This window comes from Dipodomys merriami, unplaced genomic scaffold (genome assembly GCF_024711535.1).
Source record: "Dipodomys merriami isolate MVZ:Mamm:240054 unplaced genomic scaffold, mDipMer1.0.p SCAF_154, whole genome shotgun sequence".
Taxonomy (NCBI): Eukaryota; Metazoa; Chordata; class Mammalia; order Rodentia; family Heteromyidae; genus Dipodomys; species Dipodomys merriami.
In genome coordinates, this window is record NW_027202871.1 from 67,254 (window position 1) to 86,288 (window position 19,035).

At 43.5% G+C, this 19,035-nt stretch overlaps 1 protein-coding gene across 1 annotated transcript; it reads right to left on the bottom strand.

The window, feature by feature from the left end:
* Positions 1–6,388: 6,388 nt before the first annotated feature.
* On the bottom strand, positions 6,389–18,305 carry Otol1 (otolin 1). Its single transcript, XM_070022816.1, has 4 exons — positions 17,942–18,305; positions 12,736–12,825; positions 8,306–8,377; positions 6,389–7,508 (listed from the first exon to the last, which is right to left on the bottom strand). The coding sequence occupies exons 1-4, from the start codon at positions 18,303–18,305 to the stop codon at positions 6,604–6,606; spliced, it is 1,431 nt and encodes a 476-aa protein (XP_069878917.1). The 3' UTR covers positions 6,389–6,603.
* Between the last annotated feature and the right edge of the window lie 730 nt (positions 18,306–19,035).

Sequence of the window (19,035 nt, forward strand, 5' to 3'; positions counted from 1 at the left end):
TCATCATTACCTCTTGAGTCTCCAGAAGTAGATAGGGAGGCAGAGTTTGGGGTACAAGATGTCTATTAGGAATAAACTAAGGAAGACATAAGAGAAGACAAAAGAGACAGATTGGAGCCAAAAGGAAGTTGAATTATGCTAAGGCCCAACACACTTTTGGCCAATAGACAGAGAGCTCTCTTGCCAATCCAATGATGCCAGGATGTTCTATACCTAGCTTACTGAGTTTGCCTGAACTGGGATGCTGCTCTGAGAAGGCCCAAACATCAAGGGAGTCAGCTCTGCAGCTGAGGTAAACAGCTGAGGTAAACAGGTAAAGCAGGCTCCACAGCTGGAACCTGCCTGCCAAGTACAGTCCTTGTGTTGGGTAAGAGATGAGGTCTTTATCTTTCTTTCCTTGCAGGGGATCATGGAGCTCAACTCCATATCTTCAACACATGGAGTAAACAGTCAGATCTTAACAACAGCCTAAAATTCCTGTACAGGGTCCAGAGGGATATCCTCTCATGTATTTCCCATCTCAAAAAAAAATGCATTATGAACATTGAACATCCTGAGCCTTTGTGCTCTCCATTAGACTTGACATAATTCTTACACTATAGTTTCTGGAACAATCAAATATTCCTAAGTCTTCCCACCAAATTCACTTGGACCATATGCTAGGATGATACCTGTCGTGTGCACCTACAGTCTCTCCTAGTGGTGAATCTCCTTGGCATTAACCATAGGGTCACATGAGTCCCATGTTAGCTTCCCTTGCTAAGCTTCCAGTGGATGCTTGGTCTCGTCCTATTCCCTTCCCACTGGTGTGTAGTCTTGAGAACAAGTTTTAGTCACTCCTCTCACACTCTCTCTCTCTCTCTCTCTCTCTCTCTCTCTCTCTCTCTCTCTCTCTCTCTCTCTCTCTCTCTCTCTCTCTCTCTCTCTCTCTCTCTCTCTCTCACTCACTCTCATTTGCCAGCCAATCTTTGCCCTGCCCTCCTCTGTTGGTTCAGAGTGAATGTGAGCCCTAGATCCACATTGCCTGGATTCATGACTTCCCACTGTTCTCTCACATGGGCATCCTGGGGCATATGGCTTGACAGCTCCTTGCATCCATCTCTTCACCTGTTATATGGCTCGTGTTATATGCCTCAGGTAAAGTGCTGCGTTGGGTACATTGTGAGGACCAGGAAATAGCAATTGTTATTCCTCTAGGATTCCCAGCCCCTCTCTCCCACCTTTGTCAGGGCTATGTTGCTCTCAAATGCTCCCTTTCAATAAGTCCTTAGCTGTGGCCTTCTGGCTTTTTCCTTAAGCTTTTTGAAAGTGGGCTTATGCCTATAAAACATCCCCCAGGATTCAGAATGACCTAGGTGCTGGGTATAAGGTAAGAATGTATTGGGTATCTTCTGCAGTACTGTTTGACTGGGAATGATTGTTTTAGCTCTTGCTTACCACAGAATAGTTTTATTTGCTCTTCAGATGTGAATAATAGCTTTACTAGGTAAAGTATCTTGGCAATTGTTGAGTCAAGACTTGAAAACCATGGTTCTAAGTTCTCCTTGCTTGTAAGGTTTCTGTTAAGAAACATGCTGTTCTTCCATTGCATCTTCTTTTGCACATGATATATCCTTCTTCCCATACAGCTTCCAATCATCTTTCCTTGGTTTCTGTATGTCGTTTTTAAGTGTAATCTGTCAAAGAGAGCTTTTTCTGATCTGGAGTTTTGTTCTGTTGGGTGTTCCAGGTGCCTCTTGTACCTGATTAGGCTTTCCTTTTTCAAGGTTTGGGAAGTTTGCTGCTACTGCTGTAGTAAATACGTTTCCTCTACCTCTAGTTAACAGTTCCTGTTGGTGAAAATGTACATTCATGACAGAAGTCAGTTGGAGATTCCTCTTAAAAACAAAATATAAGAACTATGGGAGGGAAGGGATGGTAGGGGGAAAACAAAAGCAGAGGCAACAATGCTTGATAAGAAATGTACTCATTACCTTGCTCGTGTAACTGTAACCCCTCTGTACAGTATTTTCACAATAAAAAACTTATTTAAAAAAAGAACTATCCAGCCAGGCACCAGTGGCTCATACCTGTAATCCTAGCTACTCAGGAGGCTGAGATCTGAGGATCACGGTTCAAAGCCAACCAGGGCAGGAAAGTCTGTGAGACTCTTATCTTCCAATTTAACCACCAGAAGACTGAAAGTGGGGCTGTAGCTCAAGGGGAGAGCACTTGCCATGAGCTGAAGAGCCCAGGGACATCCAGGCCCAGAGTTCAAGACCCACAACCAACCAAAAAAAAAACAGAAAAAGAAAAAGAACTATCCTGTATCTAGCAGTACCTCCTGTAGGCATTTATCCAAATGATTACAAGTCAGGACATAGGTTGTTGTACAATAGCCCAAATGTCCAAATGTCCTACAACTAATCAGCAAGTCCAGAAAATATGGTATTCTATGCACACTGAAAGTTTTATTTATCCATCAGAAAGAATAATCTTTACAAGGAAAGGGTAGATCTGTAATTATGTGAAGTGAAGTAAGTTGAGCTCAGAGAGACAAGGTGAACATATTTATTCTCCTATGTGGAAGTTAGAACTGAAATATAAACATAAAAACATACAGTGGGCTACACGTATGTGTATGTATACAATCAAACTGATTCAAGTATGGTTTATTCAGGGGTGCATTCCCATACTGTACCTCCTTGGATCAACTGGCTGATCATTTCACAAAATGAATATAAGAAGGCTAAAAGGTGTTTTGCTTGTAGGGGTTAAGCGAGAATGGAGAGAGGAGTGGTGGGTGAGGACAGACATAATACTCCCTTGTACAGATATGATCATGGAACTGGGAGGTTTGAGGCTTGATGGAGATGCATTGTACACATAAATCTGCACGTTCCATTGAAACACATTTGTACAACTTTTTGAAGATAATTTAAACCTTTTCATGTTAATTTTTTTTAAGAATGGCTGAGCCTCTCCACAGAAGCACAGGCTGTAAGTTCCTCACTGAAACCCACAAATTTGCCCAATTACTCTATTTCCCAACCGAGGGGAAAATTTCATTGTGTTTCTCTGAAACACAATAAAACACAGAGCAAGAGTTCTTCATGGCGGAACCTAAGTCACCCCTCTTATTTGCCTCGCAACAACAGATTAAGGTTTGGGTGGTGGAGATTAAGGTTTGGTGGTTCTGTTAAAAAATAAAGATGGAAGCTAAATAAAGATAATTAATCTGTGAGTGCCACCTTGTGGACAGATCTGCAACCACCACTGCTTCCAGTTTGGAAGCTCTCAATCTTTGTTCACTGAACAGCTCTTATTCAATGACAGTGGAAATACAGCAATACACAGGCAAAAATCCTCGGCTTCAAGCCACTTCCTTTGTGAGGCTAAAAAAGGCAAATAAACAAGATCAACACACGAAACACATGATATATCCAAGGATGACGAGTGGAAATGGAGAAAAAGCAAAGCAGCGCTAAGTCAGGGCATAAGGAACAAGAACAACTCAAAAAAAAAAGTGATATCAGAATAAAGTCTGAGAGAGAAGAGGCCAACCATAGTTACCTGCAGCCAAAGTCATCTCGACAAATGACACTGGCAAACCCCTAAGTGCCAAGATGCCTAGTGACTTGGAAGCATTGGGAACAATATTCAGGCTGAGATTGGAGGAGATGGAAGCGATGGAGACAGAGGAGACACAGGGGTCAGACCACAGCAGGCCTTTCTGGTCAGAGTAATGATTTGGTTTCTCTCCAAATGAGATGCAAGCTTCCAAGAGGCTTTCAGCAAACAAGTGAGATGAGCCAACTTCTATTTAACAGGATTTGTTTGATTGAAAAGAGTCCAGAGAAGAAATAAGTTTAACTTCCCTTAGACGTGGGGGAGAGGGTGATCTCTGCCCTTATGCTTGAGAGGATTCTCCATAATACAAGGACATATTTAAATGTCTTTGGCTGTATTGATATAAAGTACTGTAAAACTTGGATTTAAGAAATCAGGACTTAATTATTTCACAGCCTAATATGCAGGGTTCGATGCATGCTCCATCGCATGCACTTTTCAGATGGCCTGGGAACATATTCTTGCCTTTTAAAGTGCATCAAACAAAAGTTGACCTTCTTTAAATGCCATCAAGAGCGGCGGTTTGGCTTCTGTAGCTGTAGGTACGGCCGCTGCTTTGGAGGATATTTAATTAAGAAGAATACAACATCAATCCTTTCCTCTAAAAAGCATGACTGCCACAGATAACAAAGCACCGTACCTCACTGCGGCTGGGAACCCATCTTCTTGAATCTTTTTTTGCCCTTCATCTTTCTTGACATACCCATCGACTGGGTGGCATTTTTAAAAAATGGACACTTAATAACTAAAAGATATTATCCATCATTAATTCACATCACTCAAAATTACATTTATGCACGTTTAGACAGAAAAAATCCATGATGGGTCTAGGTTGTAAAGCATTGTCTTCAGTGATACCAAAATGGCAACCCCATGAGAATTATCTAACCTTCCACTCCAATCTTTAAACATGATACATAAAATTCCAGGTTCATGGCCAAGACTTCTTGCTAACTCAGCTGTATAAATTTTCCCCAAAGTAGGGGTAAACCCCGGGCAGGGGAGAGGTGGAGCAGTGGTAGAAGTTCATAATTATCAATCCTGGCTACTAACCCTGAACTAAAATCTACATGCCATATGTTGCTCCCTTGTCGGTTCTCTGATCGATTGCCTTTATGGTGAATGCTTTCCTGCAATCATTCTTTCCAATTCTGTACCATCCCATTGGTAGAGATGACATAAACATGGGAAAAACCATGGGAACATACAAACAAGGGATAAAACTCTAAGATCCAGAATTCTTGCATTAATATAAACTTCAAATTCAAAAAGAAAATTCAAATGCAAGCACCACTCTTTTAACCTCTTGTATATTATCGTATTCTTCCTCTGATAAACACAAGCAGAGCCATGACTAAACCAATATTAATGATCTCCATCAGAAAGAAGCACCCAAGACAGGGGAAAATGTCACCAGTGAACTTTACCTCCACTCAGCTAACATTCATCCATTTGCAGACTTCACATCCTATTACAGAAAATGCATTTGTATGCTGTAGATTGCTACTTGATGAATTCTATGCTGGGAATTACTGAATAAAACAAAATGAAATGACATTTTTCTCTGGGGGAATGGACAGAGACAACACCAGGGTGTTTGATGAATCATCGAGCGGTAGGTGTCAACTATGGCAATCCCGGCGTTCGTTTTATGTGGAGCCTACACTTCTCATAGCAATTCATAATGACCACAACTAGAAATTGCATTCTTCTGAGCACCTTTGTGGGTGCTCTCTTCTGATATACATGTGGATGAGAACCTCGAACGTGGATGCTTGTCAAAGCTGGCAGAATATCAACAGAAGAGTCCCCCAACACCACTCCCTGGCTTGACACAGCAAGATTTTTCACATCTGCATAAATATACCTTCATAAAACAGAATTCAATTTGGATTCACTTTAGAAAAAGAAAAAGAAGGGAGTCATGAAAGTAAAGGAGACATTCTTAGGGGAAGAACACAAAGGCATAATAATGCCTATGTGTCTCTGATCATATAAAATAATATCTATCTAAATGAACTCCAGGAAATGGAAACAAGAGGGTTTTTTTTCCCCTTCGTTAAAAAAAAAGTGAAGCCACTGTATTATCCAATAGTCGTGGTTATTAAACATTCAGATTGCCAATGAATTCCCAGGCCCCCACCTTTTCCGGCAATGTTATCACAGAATAACTAGAATTAATTATCCCAGAGATGATGATAATGGTGCCAATGAATTTATCCTAATTAAATGTTCTCTCGTGAAGAAAGGGCTGGAATTTAGATCAATAACGATTTAATTTTATTCTTGAATCTTTCAGGAACACTCCGTTCTTCCAACAACAATAACGTGAGGCATAGTTGTGTATCTTTGGGGCGACTGAGCAATATCTTTATCAACTTTCTGTTCACAGTTTGCCCAATCCTCTACTCCATGAAGCCCAGGTTTTATGAGGAAAGCTTGGCATGTGCATAAGTTTTGAAGATTCACGAGTTGGTCTTTGCCACCCTTTCCGCATGTGTATTTGCCCTGAGTTTGGCTAACATGGAAGAATAGTTCCATCCTATTGAGATGCAACCCTTCTTAGAGGAGCAGGGACTTTTAAGAAACAACTCGAAGCATAGTTTTTCATCCAGTGGCTTGGAATTCCTGTAGGTAGGAGTGACACTCGTGTAAGAGTGTCACACACACACAGGAGTGATACACACAGGAAGGAGCGACACCCAGGTAGATAAGACGAGAGAGAGAGCGAGATAATTATAAGAATATATTTATTCTATTAAATCCCACTCCTATTTTTCCGTGTGATTATTCCTAATCCCTTCAATGGCATCGGCCATGACGAGAGAACAATACATGAACATCACCAGCTAGACTAGCAGGCCTCATTCCCGAGTCATCTAACTATTTCCAAAGGCAGCTGTTTCCACCGGAGCCAAGCGACCCAAGCCCTGTGCTCAGTCCGGGTCGCCCCTGCCTTTTCCCTGCGCCCAGGGCGCGGTGCACTCGCCCAGGTCAGGGCGCCATTCCCGGGGCCCCGCGCGGGTACAGCAGGAAGCCGGTGAAGACGCTGTCGTCGTCCGCGCTGCAGTGGACGCCGGTCCCTTCCAGCCACACCTGGTCCCCGGCGCCCAGGCTCAGCAGCGTGAGGAGCGAGGCCCGCTGGAGGCCCTGGCCCTGGGCTGCCGGTCTGGACGCGGCCGGCCCGGCCCTGCGGGCCACCAGGCGGACGCAGGCAGGCCGGCCGCGCACGGCCACCGGGTAGGAGAAGACATAGACCCCGGGCACGCTGCAGTTGAACCTGCCGGTGGCCGGACTGTAGTCCCCGGGATCGTTGTGGAGGACCCCGTCGAATCTGATGGGGACGTTGGCGGGAGGGAACGGCTTGGATAAAACCGCGCTGAACGCAGACCGGGGCGCGGGGGGCCGCTCGCCCATGGAGCCCTTGAAGCCCCGCGCCCCCTTCTTCCCGGGGGGGCCCCGGACCCCTTTGATCCCAGGCTCACCCTTGGGCCCCGCGGGTCCCCTGGCGCCCGGGGAGCCCAGCTCGCCTCGGTCGCCCTTGGCGCCCGTTGGACCCGCAGCCCCAAGCCGGCCTGCTGGGCCTCTTTGGCCTGGGAGTCCCGCGTCTCCTTTGCTCCCCTTCTCTCCTCGGGCCCCCGGCTCGCCCTGCTGTCCCGGCCCCCCGCTCTGCCCGGGGACGCCGCCCGCGCCCGGGGGCCCCGGGTCGCCCTTCTCGCCCTTGGCGCCCCGCGAGCCCTGTGCTCCAGGCTCCCCGCGCGCTCCCGGGGCGCCCGCCGCCCCCGGGGCCCCCGGGTCGCCCTTGGTGCCGTCCCCACGCACGGCCCCCGGGAGGCCCGGCTCTCCTCTCTCTCCGGCCGGCCCCGCGCTGCCCTTCTCGCCTCGGGAGCCGGGTGCACCTGCCGGGAAGGAGAAAACCGGGGCTCAGGGCGCTGCACACTGTGGACCAGGCCGCCGCCCCCGCCGCTAGCTCACGGCCCGGCCTGCGACCCTGACCCCAGCTCCATAAATGGAGCCTCAGTGACCCGCACAAAAAGGAGCCGGGGGGGGGGGGCATGGATCAGCTGCGAAGTACATTCCTAAAAAGCCCAAAACCCTGAGTCCAAAACCCAGTACTACCAATAGCAATGATACTGACGATGATGATGATCATGATGATCATGATGATGATGATGATGATACAGAAACTACTAACTAGGACCCAGACACCCTGCCATTAAACGCAATTAGCAATTGGTAACCTGTCATCATCTCAAAAGGGGTAACGTTGATGCTTCCACGAAAACAAGATCTCGTATTCAGAACCCATCTATTCAGTGCTCCTCTTTTTGTTAAATTTTAAGATGATGAAGAATATTAGAAGGCTGGGGGTGTAGAGAGCCAGCCTCTACATCCAACCCCCAGTGCCGCCAATCCATCCATCCACCCAGGGTTATGAGGACTATGGCCTGCGCAAATTCAAAGCCCTATGGGCACCGAAACTGAAGAGTGGAAATATTCAGGCCTTGTCGCCTGAACATCTGGATAAAAGAAGAATCGTTGCCTGATCTCTGAACAACTAGACCCACTTGTATTGTCCACTAGCTACCTAAGGAATCGTGGGACTTTCTCTCTCCATCTCACCGTGCAAGCAGGAAGAGGATAGAAGGATTTGCTGCAGCGCCACCGCACGCAGTGCATGTGTTCGGTGTGTTACCTTGTTCCCCAGGCTTTCCTGGGTATCCTGGAACTCCGCTTGCTCCTGGGTCCCCACGTTCTCCTTTTAGTCCTAAAATGGTAGCGAGATCCATGTTTTTACCGCTTGTCTCCTTTAGGACATAGCTAACCCTTCCCACATCCATGTCCCGTTCCGGTGTTTTTTTTACCCAAGTTATTTCAAAAAAGAAAATACTGTGCCTCTGTACAGTACCTTTACAATTAAAAAAATTAAAAAAGGAAAGAAAATAGTGTGCAAAATGGATTCATAGAGAGTCGGGAGTATTTCATTCTTACTCATGGTAAACCATTTCAAGGAGATTTGGAAAGAATGCCAATCCTTCTGTCTCTGCCTGTGGCTACTCACGACACTCACAGAGTTCACAGCACCTCGCATGCTGGGTGTGTGAGCCCTTATGTTTTTACTATTACGAATTTTGATGGTAGTTGCAATGTCTTCCTTTTTTTCATATGCCCCATGTGCCTGAAAAATAATGCCATACACGATACAAATTTAAACACCGAATATAACATTCTACAATTGAGACAAAATCCCAATTGGCTGAAACTAGTCATTAAAACTCATCCAGGAATGGAAATTTTTCCTTGGCATAAGAGCATCAAAGGAAAGTCAATTTGCATTACATGTTGGAACATTTTTTTCGTACTCTGCTCGGACGAATTATAGCACTGTGAGAAATAGTATTTGAAAAACAATGAAAGCACTGGAATTTCACTTATTTGCTATATTTCCATTAAATGGATTCTTAAATCGAGCTTGACTAAAAGCTAATCCTGTGACAAAGCAGCTGTCTTGTTACAGACTTAATTGTCAGTGGCAGTAGCAATAATAACAATAGATCATTGCATTTAGAATTTACTGTGCACCCGGTATTTTCCCAATATCTTAACATTTTTAGTGTAGTTTTGTATTTAATAAAATTTGCATTTGATGTTAATACCAACAGTTAGATAACAAGGAAGCTCATATAACAGCATATTTCATCAACTGGAACATTTGAATTTAGCAACTTTTATCACCCCCTCCCCTTCCAAATGTTTGTTTTTTATATTTTTGTTTTGATTTGTTGTGCTGGTCCTGGGGCTTGCACTCAGGGCCTAGGCACTGTCCCCAGATTTTTTTGCTCAAAGCTAGATCCCTGCCACTTGAGACACAGCTCCACTTCTGGCTTTTGGGTAAGTAATTGGACATAAGAGTCTCCATATCTTCCTGCCCAGGCTGGCTTTGAACCTCAGTTCTAAGATCTCAGCCTCCTGAGTAGCTAAGATTACAGGCATGAGTCACTCGCACCTGACAGGCTGGCAGTATTATCGTTACTTTTTAATCACAGAATAAATTGAAGTATGAAAAATATTTAACTTGTGCATGAACGTGACTGCATACAGCCTTCCTGTGAATCAATTTTTCCAAGGTATAATAAGATTAACTTGTGTGTATATGTGTGTGTGTGTGTGTGTGTGAGAGAGAGAGAGAGAGAGAGAGAGAGAGAGAGAGAGAGAGAGAGAGAGAGAGAGAGAGTCCAGTCCCAAGGCTTGAACTCAGGGCCTGTGCACTGTCCCTGAGCTTTTCTGTTCAAGAATAACACTGTAACACTTACGCTGCAGTTCTACTTCCGCATTTCTGTGGGGTGGTGGGAGACATATTGGAGATAAGAGTCTCATGGACTTTTCTGCCCAGACTGGCTTCTAACCCCGTTCCTCAGATCTCAGCTTCCTGAGTAGCTAGGATTACAGGCATGAGCCATCAACACCCAGCTATGATTAACATCTTTTTCAACATTTTTGGGGGGGGTCTGGTCGTGGGGCCTGAACTCTGGGCCTGGGCACTGTCCCTCAGCTCTTCAGCTCAAGGCTAGCGCTCTACCACTTGAGCCACAGCGCCACTTCTGGCTTTTTTCTTTTTGCTTATGTGGGGCTGAGGAATCGAACCCAGGACCTTGAGCATGCAAGGCAAGCACTCTACCACTGAGCCACCTTCCCAGCCCTTTTTCAACATTTTTGTCGGGGTAAAAAAGATCCTAAGTCACTAAAAGTGATAACAAAAAAAAAAGCCTCTCCCCAATTTCACAAGACCAACTAAAGAAATTCCACTGGTCACTTGTCAGTTTTCTAAGTAGCTAGCTGTTCTCTTAACACTCCACATAAAATATAAAATTTGGAACTTTACCCATTACACCATCAGGAAACTAGATAAAAGTATTTTAATGTAAATACTCGTACAAAAGGTCTTCAATTCACCATCTATTTATGAGCTAAATGCATCTTGATCAATTTCACCCCTCCCATCATCCTCTCCTACCATATGGATGTATTTTGAAAGGTACAAACTCTAACTAGAAGTGAAGGACCAATGCTATTTTCACTCTGTCAGTAATCAAATGTGAACTATCAGCTGGGTGCTGCTGGCTTGCACCTGTAATCCTAGCTATTCAGGAGGCAGAGATCTGAGGATCGCAGTTCTAATCCAGCCCACGCAGGAAAGTCTGTGAAGCTTTCACCTCCAATTGCCCACCTGAAGACAGGAAGTGGAACTGTAGCTCAAAATAGTAGAGTGCTAGCCTTGAGCAAAAAAAAAAAAATTCAGTGACAACACCCAGGCCCTGAGTTCAAGCTCCACACCCAACAACAACAAAAAGTTAATCTTCACCTGCAGAGTAATTTTTTTTTCTATCAACCTCATTTAAGGAGTTTAATTGCTTGTACAGAATTTACTCAGTCAAGAGGAGTGATGAATCAGAACTCAGTCATTCAACCCAGTGTTTTCTTTCATTCTTTTCTTTTCTTTCTTTCTTTTGTCCCTTTTATTTAACTTTCAGCCTTAACTACAAGTGCAAGCTAAGTCTGGAAGTAAAGTAAGAATTACCACTTTCCCCAGACCGGCTGAATGAATTTCTACTTTTGATCCCTCATCAAAGAATCTTCTTAAGAACCTCATCTCATGATGGCTCCTGGTATTTTCTTCGACTTCCAGAAGTCTGGCTTCCAACACATATGAATCACTGGGGAGGCTCAGCCTTCATCTGTATTTCACAGGGTTTTCTGCTCACATCGTTTAGTCACAAAAGGATTAAATGTTTCCATGAATGGAAATTGCATAATGGACAAGTGTGAAGCAGCCGGCTCTTTCTTGGCTTACCATTTTTGGAGCAATTATTGCACACTGAATATGAAGCAGAGATGGCAGATGAAATATTGATGATATTAAGTCTCTGTTGAAAACACTGAATTTGATGGACAGATGGCATTTCTACCCATGTCAGTATTCACTGTCCTGGTAACCTCTAACCCTCCTTCAGTACCTTCTAGCACTGATACAGAGGGCTTTCCTGGGACACAAATTCTCCTTACTGATATTCCTCTGGAATTACAGGATTTCTGAGCTGGAAAAGATCTATGAAAGCCCTCATCGCTACAAATCTTCTTTGATAATAAACAAGATAGAGATAAATGGCAGGTCTATTTTCCTCAACTTCCAGGCAACCTGAAGGGATGAGTCCAAAGTCACTATTGTAAGCTTGATGTGTTCACTTTAATCCAATTCTCTGCCTACCACTGACACTGCCTTTGATTTCAGGGTGAGCCGAAGGATATGTCAAATTCATCTCAGCAAGCAGTCTTCCTACTTAAACAGTATTCTAGAGGATTGCTTGGTCTAGTTAGTTCTATCTAGTATGAAAATAATGTGTAAAAGAGCCTGTTTGGTTTACTTAGAGGAGGTCCCTTCTCCAGAGACTATATCTTGTGGTTTGAAGTCCCTGGCTCAGACAGGTGGTAAAGGGATGGAAAAGATATGCATGAGTCTGTGTGTCTGTGTGAGTGTGTGCCTGTGTGTGTGTGTGTGTGTGTGTGTGTGTGTGTGTGTATGTGAGAGAGAGAGGGGGGAGAGAGGGAGAGAGGGAGAGAGAGGGGCTCATCACTGTTTAATTTTCCCAATTGGCATTTATAAAGTTAATCATTTATATGAAATCAACTCCTAATATGCTTTGGTCAATTTTTTCTAGTTTTTAAAGATGGACTTATTTTTGAGAATCTAGGTATTTACTTAGCAAATCACTATCCTTAAAAATGATTATATATACCAGGCACTGGTAGCTCATGCTTGTAATCCTAGTTACTGAGGAGGCTGAGATCTGAAGATCAAGGGTCAAAGCCAGCTAGGGCATGAAAGTCCATGAGATTCTTATCTCCAATTAATCACAAAATTATTTTTTAAAGCCAGAAGTAGAGCTGCAGCTCAGGTGGTAAAGAGTAACCCCTGAGCTAAAAAGCTGAGAGACAACGCCCAAGCCCTGAATTCAAGCCCCAAGACTGGTACATGTGCACACACACACACACACACACACACACACACACACACAAAACTGATGGTGTAGAAATCCCTTAAGCATGGACATGAGATGAATTACCTACCCTTCTCTCCTTTCTGGCCTTTTGAGCCTTGGGGCCCACCGATTCCTGGTGGTCCTGCAATCCCCGTATCACCTGCCTCCCCTTTAGAGCCTAAAAATGGGGTTTTAAAAACCATCAGATTAGAAAAAAAATCATCTTTTGAAATTCATTAGTTCACAGCAGTCATTTCATTGTCACCTCTAGCTGTCAAGGTCCTAATGATAAAACCTGGTGACGATACACTCTCCCACAGTTGTAAGGGCAATATTTTCGCCTGCTTTGCAGTGCTGTAGTACCTGAGGAGATAAGTTGAGGCCATTAGTACTTGTCACTGTGTTCGTAGCAGAGATCCAGTGATTCGGGGAGAGGCACTACATCAAACAAGAAGAAAATGATTATCTGACACTTCCTCACCTAGGAGCCAGCCTTTCGGCTTGGAAGTCAAAGTACACTACTTAACGCTTTTAGATTTCCCGATGGCTAGCTGATTCACTGATTCGGAGACTCTCTTCTGAGACCTCCTGTACACCATGCCAACCAGCCAGGTACAGGGAGGCAGCTGTCAGCCCATCAGCAACCCCTGCCCCAGGAGCTAAGAGTCTACTGATGGTCAGAGTTCAACAAATAACCCCAGGACCATGCTCTAGTGAATGATTCAAAGGACAACAGGAAAACCTGCATGGTGAGTTACAGTTTAAAATCTTAACTAATGTATATGTATTGAATCAGAAGATACTCTCCAAGAATGTGGCACTAGGCAAAGCCTTAATAAATGACCTGAGATTTCCTGAAGCAAGAAATGAATAAGCAATGACACCCAGAAAGATGAGTGTAGAATAGACCGGGGTGTTTTTAAACAACTAGAGGAAACCATGAGGCAGGCTGGGGCCGAGGGGGGTGGAGGGGGACCCAAGGGAAGGAGGAGGGACACACTTGGGCATTCTTGTTCATTCAAGCAATCCAACTTCCTGCCAGTCCACATGGGGCCCCACAGGAACCCTAAACTAAGACAATAATTCTTTCTTCAACCCCCAGCCCTATTTGGAACATAAGAATTACTTCCCAGTTGGAACAATTTTAGGCTAGTTTCATTGAAAGTTAACCATACCTGTAAAGACGCTAGATGAAATTCGAAACTTCAGTTTTAATTATTACAATTAAGATGGATGGAATGGAGAAAATTACATCCACCAGAATTCCTCTTTGCAAGCATGCTGTATTTATTTGAAAGAGAACCTTTAATTATGTGCTTGATATGGAGGCTGAGGCTGTAGACAGACTCAGATAACAGAAGGCCCATGTCTGAAAGAGGGAATTTCATGAAGGGGAGGGTAGCCCGTCTGGAAATATCACGGTAACTTTCCTTTGTGCAATCATCATGTATTCACAAACATAGGAAAAATTACTGTTAAAGGGGTTACCTAGCAAGACATTCAGTTCAGTAAATAAATAAACCAATACCTGGGTGTGGATTCATCCATACCCTCAGAAGGCACTAATGCATTCATTTGGCTATTCAAACAGAAATTAAAACTTTTTCTTTCTCTCAATCACATTTTCTCCTGTTTCTGAGGCTGGATACTATAAATATAGGAAATGAGATGGAGAAAAGGAGACAAGAGATACAGTAGCAAATTTTTAAATTCTAAGAAATAAAGAAAAAACTAAAATATATAGGGGGAAAATCACTGCTATGTTTGCGTGTGTGTGTGTGTGTGTGTGTGTGTGTGTACACTATGTTTTTCAACACAATATATTAGAGAAAAATGAATTAGACTACACAGATTTAGAATGAATTTAATGTTACATTTGGAGAAGAAGAAGGAGAGAAGAAGAAGAAGAAGAAGAAGAAGAAGAAGAAGAAGAAGAAGAAGAAGAAGAAGAAGAAGAAGAAGAAGAAGAAGAGGAGGAGGAGGAGGAGGAGGAGGAGGAGGAGGAGGAGGAGGAGGAGGAGGAGGAAGAGGAGGAAGAGGGGGAGGAGGAGGAAGAGGGGGAGAGGGAGGGGGAGGAGGGGGAGAGGGAGGGAGAGGAGGGGGAGGAGGGGGGAGATTGGAACAAAGAACAAGATAATCCTTCATATTTCACTGTGCTATGCCTCCTCCCCAGAAGCTTTGAGGTGAGCAAATTTGACTGTGATCTCTTTGTGTGTGTGTGTGTGTGAGAGAGAGAGAGAGAGAGAGAGAGAGAGAGAGAGAGAGAGACAGAGAGAGACAGAGACAGAGACAGAGACAGAGACAGAGAGACAGAGACAGAGACAGAGACTGAGGATTGAACTCAGGGCCTCATGCATGCTAGTCAGCTGCTCTACCACTTAAGTCATTCTCCAACCCTTTAGTTCTTTTCATTTTCCCTCTGAGATAGGGTCTCTTGCTATTTTTCCTTGGGCTGGTCTCACGCCAGTGATCCTCTTGCCTTTGTCTCCTGAGTAGGAGATTACAGATGTGTGCCATCATGCCTCATCTAGATTTACCAAACACTGCCTGAAGTGCAGTCAAGTTACTAGGTGAGACATGACCATATTTTTATCATTTTTATAAAGATCAGAACCAATATGCTTCCCAACTATTCCTGGCATGTGTAAAAATGTAGAAGTCTAAGTTTAAATAGAATATTACTTTTGCTAGCTATTAGATGCACCTCACATTTTCATTTCAAAACTTGATAGAGCAAGACTAGCAACTTTTAAATGTAGATCATATACAATGTTTATGGTATGTAAATGTGTGATCATAGGACCAAGGATCGAAAAATTAAAAGAATTAAAACAGTAGATTGGAGTAGGGTTTTTTTCTTTTTCCCTTTTTCCTTTCTCTTTTTCCCTTTCAGGTTTTTACTGGATTTCTAATGAGAAACAGAGACAAAGAGAGGAAGAAGTGATGTCTTTTAAAAATATGAGTAGGGGCTGGGAAGGTAGCTCAGTGGTAGAGTGTTTGCCTTACATGCAGAAAAGGCTGGAAGTGGTGTTGTGGCTCAAGTGGTAGAACACTAGCCTTAAGCTGAAGAGCCCAGGCCCAGGCCCCATGACTGACAAATATATATATATATATATATATATATATATAATCTGGAACAAATCTCTCTATGAATACCAAAAACAATGTCCTGTCATTTCAGGCTCAGCATATCCTAGAAGATAGGCCCACTCTCCTACTATGGGTACGTGAAAACATAAAAGTAGTTTATTGAAGCCGGGCACTGGTGGCTCATGCCTGTAATCCTAGCTACTAAGGAGGCTGAAAACCAAAGAACCCAGTTCAAAGCCAGCCCAGGTAGGAAAGTTCATGAGACTCCAAGTAACCACCAAAAAGCCAGAAGTAGAGCTATAGTTTAAGTGGTAGAACACTAGCCTTGAGCAAAAAAAGCTCAGGGACAGCACCTAGGTCCTGAATTCAAGCCTCAGGACCAGACAAGAGAGAGAGAGAGAGAGAGAGAGAGAGAGAGAGAGAGAGAGAGAGAGAGAATAGAGAGAGAATAGAGAGAGAGATACGTTTTATATATACACATATATATATACATATAAATCTGACCATTTATTTGTTCAGTCAGCACATCGAGTTCTTGTAGGAACTATTGCATTAGCAGTTCTATGAAGTAGATATCATTTACCGTGTTAGAAAATGAGAATGAAAGAAGTAATGAAGCTTTCCCTAAGCTAGTAATAGTAATAGATCCAATGTTCTTTGCTCTGGAACATGCTGCTCCAAGAAAGAACCACTCAGACTAAGACCCATGAACTCCCCAGCAAGTCTCAAAACAATTGTCACAGAGGAGAGGCTGAACTCCATATGTTTATCATTTGTATAAAGATCAACCACTGCGGCAAATCTACCACTGGGTTCAATCAACGTCTGGGTGTTTGAGACTCCATAGCCTTAGGAGAGAGTTGAATGAGCAGCTGGGTGTCGTGGACCAGGCCTCTGGGTTTTCCAGCCCCACACAGCTTGCCAGACAATAAAACTGAGCGAAGCTCTGGTCAAAATGACTTTTCCCATCTCATTACAGTTTCAGTATTATGTTAGCAACCCTGAAATCTAATGCCCCAGGCCACTGTGCATTCTTTTTATGCTTAATCCAATTCTGCATAAATGCTGAGCGAATTTCTCAAAGGATCCTGCAGTGGGATGAGATGAATCAAACGATTAGTAACAATGCCTAATTACTGATCTTATGACTAAATTCATCAGACAAGACACAGCAAGCATGTGTGTGTGTGTGTGTGCGCGCACACACACACGCACTTAGGATGGTAAATTTGAAAATTACATTCTAATTTTTATGTTGACTGCTCTACTAGATGACATGCAAAAGTCAAAAATTTGAAATAAAACAGTAGATTCATTATATATGCATTAAAGACATCTGAATTCTTGTGCGTAGATGTGCCATCCTGGAGCTTGGACTAAGAGCTGGGTGCTGTTCCTGAGCTCTTTTGTTCAAGGCTAGCATTCTACCACTTGAGCCACGGCTCTACTTCCAACTTTTTGGTGGTTCATTAGAGATAAGAGCCTCACAGACTTTCCTGTCTGGGCTGGCTTTGAACCACAATCCTCAGATCTCAGCCTCCTGAGTAGTGAGGGTTACAGGTATGAGCCACCTGCACCCAGCTTGACATCTGACTTTTGTGAACTATATAACCACAACAATCAATGGAGATAACCGCAGGACAAAGGCACCATTTTGACCCAGAATTTCAATGAGGTGCAAACTCTATCCAAGACTTCCTTGTCTACCATACAGACTTGTAATTCTAACCACATATACTCAAAAAAATAAAAATAAAAGTCCATCAGTTAGCATCTATTTTACCAAGCAATAGACCCTTTTTTAATTGCCCCTTTTTAAATCAGCCTTCAATGAAAATATTATACTAATAATAAATGTGTGAATCTTGAGGAAGGACAGTACCAGAGTTGAGTGTGTAGCCCCAGACTTTGGAATCTAACGCATACTGACCAGTGATGGACAGGTCCACTCATATCTGTCCCGCCTTGGCAGACACCACCAGCATAACTGTAGCCACTGTCCTCTGAGACTGTGGCTGTGATTGTTCAAAATGTTATCGTATTTATTTTAATCTTAATACTTATTAATAACACACATAAGGGCCACCTGGGCCCATACCCAGTCATGAGCGTGACAATGACACCCTTGAAGCCGTTCCACCCCTCCACCCACCTCTCCAAGGCTGCACAGGGGAGAAAAGAGGGCCCTGGATATTTTCAAATACCTGGATTTCCAGTCTTCCCGGGTTCTCCTTTCTGCCCAGTGACAGGTGAGCAGCAGTGACAGCAATTCCAGAGAAAATCAGCTGGGTCCGGAGTGACATTTGCAAAGGGAAAGGGCGTAGTGGAGGCCCAGGGCGAGCCCAGGGTGGAAGGGGCGATGGTGGGCTCGGCCACTCCAGCAGGGTTGGTGTGGAGGAGCTCCTCTTCCCCCTGAGCAGGACCCCTGGATGGCTTCGGGCCCTTGGGGAACTCTTTTCCTTCAGATATCTTCATAAATTTGGCATGTGGTGTGGTCTTCGCTATCGTGTCCATACCAGCAATAACCAAAACCATTAAAATGGTGCAAAGCCAAGAACACACAGACATTTTCGATGCTGGAAGGAAGATAGAATAGGAAAATACACGCAAATTACATGAGGTCCTAATGAAACCACCAAATGACATAAATGCATGCTTATATGAGAAAAATAAATAAACCATAATCATGAACAGGATGCATAATATAGAATGATATACTGTGGGTGTTATTTTAAATGTTAAGTGTGTACTTGAATCCTAACTGAATATTTTAGATACCTAAAGTATTTCTTATAAGGATCACTTTGCTTCCGCTCTCCTTCCTGCTTGCTTTTTCCATGTAACATGCTCTAAAATGGTGCTCTCAATCATTCCAATGATCTTGCCAAATAGCAAACATGATCTATGATAAATGCAACATGACTTAATAGCTCCTATGCCCTGTGGAAAACAAATATGTATAATTTCCTGACTGATCTCACTCCGATTTATAGGAATCAAATACATTTGTATTAGAGGGAGATGAAAAATATCGAGCTAAATACTTTATTCCAGCAAACTCAATTATGTTTAGAGAAAATACTGGTGAAATAGTCCTTAAATCTACCAGGGTTAATGTTCCTGTGGGACAGCTCTCATTCAGGATCTATTATAATAAATGGAGAGGGAGACAGTAAAAAAATCATAAATTTGAATCTTTGTTCTGTGCATAGATTCTTTGCAAACTGTTTAATTCTCCAGCTCTTTGCTTTAGAATTAAGAGAAATTTTCTGGGGGAAAAAAGTCACATTTTCCTTGG